The 5,552-nt window shown below is 39.4% G+C and overlaps 2 protein-coding genes and 1 pseudogene across 5 annotated transcripts in view; 2 read left to right on the top strand and 1 right to left on the bottom strand.

Moving 5' to 3' along the window:
- LOC126407724 (E3 ubiquitin-protein ligase TRIM21-like) overlaps positions 1 to 5,552 on the top strand; it is a 409,915-nt gene that overhangs the window by 324,389 nt on the left and 79,974 nt on the right. The window lies entirely within an intron of this gene.
- Positions 1 to 5,552, top strand: part of LOC126407718 (E3 ubiquitin-protein ligase TRIM21-like) — a 363,104-nt pseudogene that overhangs the window by 266,981 nt on the left and 90,571 nt on the right.
- The window catches only part of LOC126407721 (E3 ubiquitin-protein ligase TRIM21-like), a 297,595-nt gene that overhangs the window by 3,696 nt on the left and 288,347 nt on the right, over positions 1 to 5,552 (bottom strand). Inside the window, exon 4 of one of the 3 annotated variants that reach the window (XM_050072886.1) lies at positions 4,038 to 5,266. The exons of the other annotated variants lie outside the window; for them this stretch is intronic. Coding sequence (XP_049928843.1) covers positions 5,018 to 5,266 — 249 coding nt within the window. The 3' untranslated portion in view covers positions 4,038 to 5,017. Of the gene's footprint in view, positions 1 to 4,037; positions 5,267 to 5,552 lie in introns of those variants that run through there. 3 annotated transcript variants of the gene reach the window in all.

The following is a 5,552-nucleotide window of genomic DNA, read 5'->3' on the forward strand; positions in this document are numbered from 1 at the left end:
TTTTATTTTATTTTCAGCGTTTAATCAAGGCGGAGGCGGGCGGCGGGAGGTCTGACACTTCCAGCGAGGGGAGAGGTAGAAACAAACAGCCAATGTGTGTGTGTTCTGTTCAGGTGTTGTCACGTAAATAACAGTGCCCAAGCAATAAACATGACAGACAATAGGATTTTATTTATTTTTACACTACATTTTCACTGAAAGCTGACCGAATCCGACCCAACCCGTCGCGACCCATTGGGACCCGTCGGGCTCGGATTGGGTAGCCACACTCTAGTGTGTGTATGTGTCCCCTATCTATAGGGGCCTATCTGAATTTCTGTCTTTGAGAGATATTATTTTGTAATAAAACTGAATTTTCTATCCATACATATAAACTTTAGATATATTAAAATTATAAGGCATCTTTGACTAAACTGCGAGTATCGTAGGCTGTCTCGTGGCCGGGCCGAGTGTCCTCCTTTTTTGGAAATCAAAATATGGTCACTCTAGATAATGAGTCATTTTACTTTTGGTACTTTTAGTTTGATGCTAATACTTCATTCATTCATTCATTCATTCATTCATTCATTCATTCATTCATTCATTCATCTTCTAACCGCTTCATCCTCTTGAGGGTCGCTGACACATAGAGACAAACAACCATTCACGCTCACATTCACACCTACGGACAATTTAGAGTTATCAATTAACCTGCATGTCTTTGGACTGTGGGAGGAAGCCGGAGTGCCCGGAGAGAACCCACGCTGACACAGGGAGAACATGCAAACTCCACACAGAAGGGCTCCCACACCCGGGATCAAACCGGCAACCCTCTTGCTATGAGGCAACAGTGCTAACCACCACACCACCGTGCCGCCCATGCTAATACTTGTGTATTTTTATTGCAAATCAAATAGTGACTGCAGGACTTTTACTGTAACAAAGTATTTCTACACTGTGGTGTTACTACTTTTACTTCAGTAACAGATGTGAGTACTTCTTCCACCGCTGGTTCATATTGATGTAAACTCACACTTAAACCTTGTTGCAGCCTGAAGTGATTTTAATCCATGGTCACGTTCAAGTTTCATGAACACAAACCAAAACTCTTCATCCACTGTTTGTTTGTGTTTCGGTCATCAGATATTGTCTTCATTAAAGCTGGTAATGTTGGAGAGCTAGCGAGATTTGAAAGCGGCACCTCCTCTAAGCTCCGCCCCCTCCTCCCCCTCCTGTCAGTGCTCCATCCAAAGCCACGGCCCCACACAAACTTGAACACGCATCCTGCAGTAGGAGTCAGCAGGGCAGAGGAGAGCCGAGTAAAATAACAAATCCCCCTCAAAGCAAACAAATAATTACCTGTCCAACAGAAAGACAGCAACCTCTGCATCACTTTTCAGGCCCTTCAGCTCCCTCAGTTGTTTCCACCGTTCAAAAGCTGCACCAATGTTGATGTCTTTTTTGTCCTCTCACTTTATCCAAAGCCTTTTTCGTCGCAGCCTTTTCTGCCTCCGACTTTCTTTTCTCAGCCTGTTTAGCGGGGTGAGCTGTTACAAGTAACGCTACAAGTGATACTTTTGGCTGCATTTTCTCTGCCATTGTTCAGCAAACTCCTGCTAACTCAGTATTTCTGCTGAGGAGTGTGCTGAATATTTCCGGCAACGGTGACACATAATGATTGCACGCAGGGAGGAGGGAGGGAGGGAGGGAGGGAGGGACAGAGGGGGGGCTCGGGCAGGACGAGACATGAAGGCATCTGATTGGTTCTTTCCATTCGCACTGAATCGCAGGGATTGGTCAGAGTTTTTACAGGCCTGCAGCTGCCACAGAGGTCGGATTTTTTTCGTCCTTTTTCTGAACACATTATGTATTGACTACTCTGAGAATGGAAGGACCATTTCACCCAGTATAACAAGAAGTGTTTCTGAACAGGATTACCAACTATAGCTTTAATAACAGCCTAATTGCTCCATTCTTCTTCATAGTAATAATGTTTCACTTATATATCGGCCTTTATTTAATTCATGTTTATTGCTCCGACCACAACGTTGCATGTGTCTCCTGTAAATCCCATCTGCACTATGTTTACACCTGGTCTGCACACCTGCCTGGGATGCTGTCAGTGACACAGGAAGGTTGGAAGAGATCACATCAATATGAGTAACATCAGACATTCATCTGAAATCTGATAAATATGCTGTTTGTGCAGGTCTGCATAGTATATGAATATGAAGGATAACTGCATTTCCTCAGGGCTTATTTGGGCTGGCATTAATTGGTCGCCACGGTAACAAGAAACCATTTATTTGTACCAGCATATGAAAACATGTGGGGAAACCAGTCTGACTGGTCTGCAGTGGGGAGTGTTAGCTCGTGTTGTTTCACAGATAAAAACAGAGTTCACTGTTAAAGTCGACCTGAAAACTTTAGTTATTCAAATAAAAGTTTCAAAAATAATCAAACTATGTTAAACTAACTCTCCATTACTGTCACATCAAACATCAAATAATATAACAATACTGCTACACTGCTGCTTATATTGTTATTAGAGTGGAAATATTTGAAAGCAGGCCAAACATTTTTCATATGAACCTTTGAAACCTCTGTAGGACAGTGAACTCACCAGTGTTTGTTGTTGAGAAAAACCTGCTGGATTCAGTTGAATGTTTCTTTCGAGAGAAACAGAGAGACTCGTCTCGACTGCAGCTCTGCTGTCACTCACACACACTTTCACTTTCACTTCAGGTCATGTGACTGTCAAGCTCTCCTCTTTCACTGTTGCTCCACCTCTCAGTGGGCCGTCACCAAGAGGGAGAGGTGGAGGAAGTATTCAGATCCTTTACTGAAGTCAAAGTACTAATACCACACTGTGACAATACTCCACTACAGGTAAAAATCCTCTCTTCAAATCCTTCCCTCAGTAAAAGTTTGATCAGGAACATTTATTATAAGTATGTGTAAAATGACTGATAGTGCAGTAAAGTGTTCCCTGCTGTCAGTGTTTTATTCTATCTGATGTTTTTGGATTAATATTCCTGCTGCATTAATGTGTATGTGTCATTTTACTGCTGTAGATGTTTCAGGTTGAGCTCATTTGAACTCCTTTATATCCTGTTGGGGAGTTTAATCTACAGCAATGCATCATGGTCTATAAGATCATCATATGTCTGTAGCGTGGCTGTCCTGTGAGAACCACGTATCTCTAAAGAGTCATAAAAACAGCCTGTTTTCAGCTTTGTGACGACGACTTTTCAGCTGATCCAAGAGGGTTTTTAAAGAGTTTATTTAGCTTCAGAAGGAGGAGAATTTTCTCAGCTCATAAAGGAACACTTCATCCTTCAGTTTATCACAAACATTCAGCATCAACACATCTGGAGATACATGGTTTTCACTGGACAGGAAGGAGCTAAAGCTGTCAGACTAATGTAGTGCAGTAAAAAGTACAATATTGACCTCTGAGATGTAGTGGAGGAGAAGCATAAAGTTACTCAGGTAAAATACAAGTACCTTGAATGTGTACCTAATGACAGTACTCGAGTAAATGTACTTAGTTTGATTCCACCACTGAAAAATACTTAATTACAAGCAACAGTCCTGCATTTAAAATGTCACTGTAGTAAAAGTACATAAGTATCAGCAACAAAATGTACTTAGAGTGTGAACAGTAAAAGTACACATAATGCAGAGTGAATACTGTCAGTGTTATTGTATCACTGCATCATTTTAATGAATTCATTTGTAAGCAGTACTTTAATGTTGTTGTTGGTCATGGTGGAGCTAATTTCAACTACTTCATATACTTTTAGTAGTTTAATCTGTAACAATGGATCATATTTTATAAACTGATTGCACTTTACAAAGGTAAAAACTGAAATGCTGAAAACATCTTATTTTGAAAAGCTCTTATTGACAAAGTGTGCATGACCACACTGTTATCTATATACAATGAACAGACAACGATGGATCATATTTTATAAACTGATCATGTTTTATTTGTAAAATGTTTGTGAGAAAAAAAATACAATCCAATATTTTAGTGTTAAATGTGGTGAAGTAGAAGTATAAAGTAGCACAACACTGAAATATTCACAGGCAGTTTTCACACACTTGTATTTTACATAAGTACAGTACTTGAGTTAATGTGAAGAAAAAAATGCATCCAGTGGAAACTTTGTTTGTTTCCATTTGTTGAGTTTTTGTTGACTTTGTTGAAGCTGTACAAACAGTCTGCAGAGAGGTGGACAAAATAAAATGAAAATAACACAACAGATGGTTGAGACAAAACTTTTCTTCTTCTCTGGTGTGTAAAACCACTGCAGCTCAATGTTTTAGGATCAGATTCTGTTGATGTTTAAAGTTCATGTCAATTATTTTTGTACCAAAATGAATCAAGAACTAATCCTAATCCCCTGAAAACACACCACACAGAGATCCCTTAATTTGTCCCTTAATTTGAAATCTTACAACCTAAAATCATTAAAACATCTTATTTTGAAAAGCTCTTATTAACAGATAAAGTGTGCATGACAACACTTCTTATCTATATACAATTATCAGACAATATAAAGTTCTGAATTTGGCACAGAGACATTTAAGAAACGTGCAAATGCTTCTTATTTCTAAGCACATTTGTTTTTGATGATTCAACAGTCTTGAAGGCAGGTAATGAAGTCATTAGAATAAATCAGACTATACATGAGATGGGGTGGGAGGGACGAACAGTAGCTGTTGTAAAGATGACACTTCCTGTCTTCTTTTGTTTCAATGAGAAGTAGCCCAACTCCTGTAAGGGACTATAACTTTGACAAATAAAGAGTGTATTAAACAAAGACTATACATGAGATAATATCAGCAGTGTGATTAAATCTTTGTGTTGTAGTAGTAAGTAGCAACGTTACACATCAAATAAAAACATTTACAGAAACAAAAGAGAAAAACCACATTGATCAGAATCTAAAAAATCAACAATGTATTCACAGTACATCACCAATAATATACATTTATTACATTAAATGAGAGTGAATCTTTCTGTAGAAAATCAGATGATTGTTCTACGTTTTAGTTTTGGTTTAAATGTAATCAATCTGCGCAAACTGTCCTTAAGTGCTTGATTGACAGGAGAGATGATCAGAGGGGCAGAGTTTTTACCACCATGATTATTACAGGGACTGAAGTATGGGTAGAGTTTCTCAGTGAAGGAGCAGCCAGTAAAGGAGTAGATAAGAGCTGCAGCATCAACATCATAAAAGGAGACCAGACCCTCCTCATAATCCACAAACACCCCCACCTTCTCAGGCCGAGACTTCAGAGAGAGACTGACTGAAGTGTCAGCAAGAGCTTTGTACTCATTTTCATTCCTCAAACATATCGTCCAGTAACCATTCTGAGGGCCAAGTGTGATTCGGCCCTTCCTGTTGATCGACTCTCTGGCCACTCCTAAATCCCACCCAGTCTTCCCTTTAACCTGAACCTCATAATAAAATCTTCCTGAAGAGAAACTCTGCTTTGCTAAGACACAGGGACAAGTATCAAATCTCTCTGGATTCTTTGGGAGATTCTTCTTTACATCACCA

The sequence above is a fragment of the Epinephelus moara genome, chromosome 20 (assembly GCF_006386435.1).
Source record: "Epinephelus moara isolate mb chromosome 20, YSFRI_EMoa_1.0, whole genome shotgun sequence".
Lineage (NCBI taxonomy): Eukaryota > Metazoa > Chordata > Actinopteri > Perciformes > Serranidae > Epinephelus > Epinephelus moara.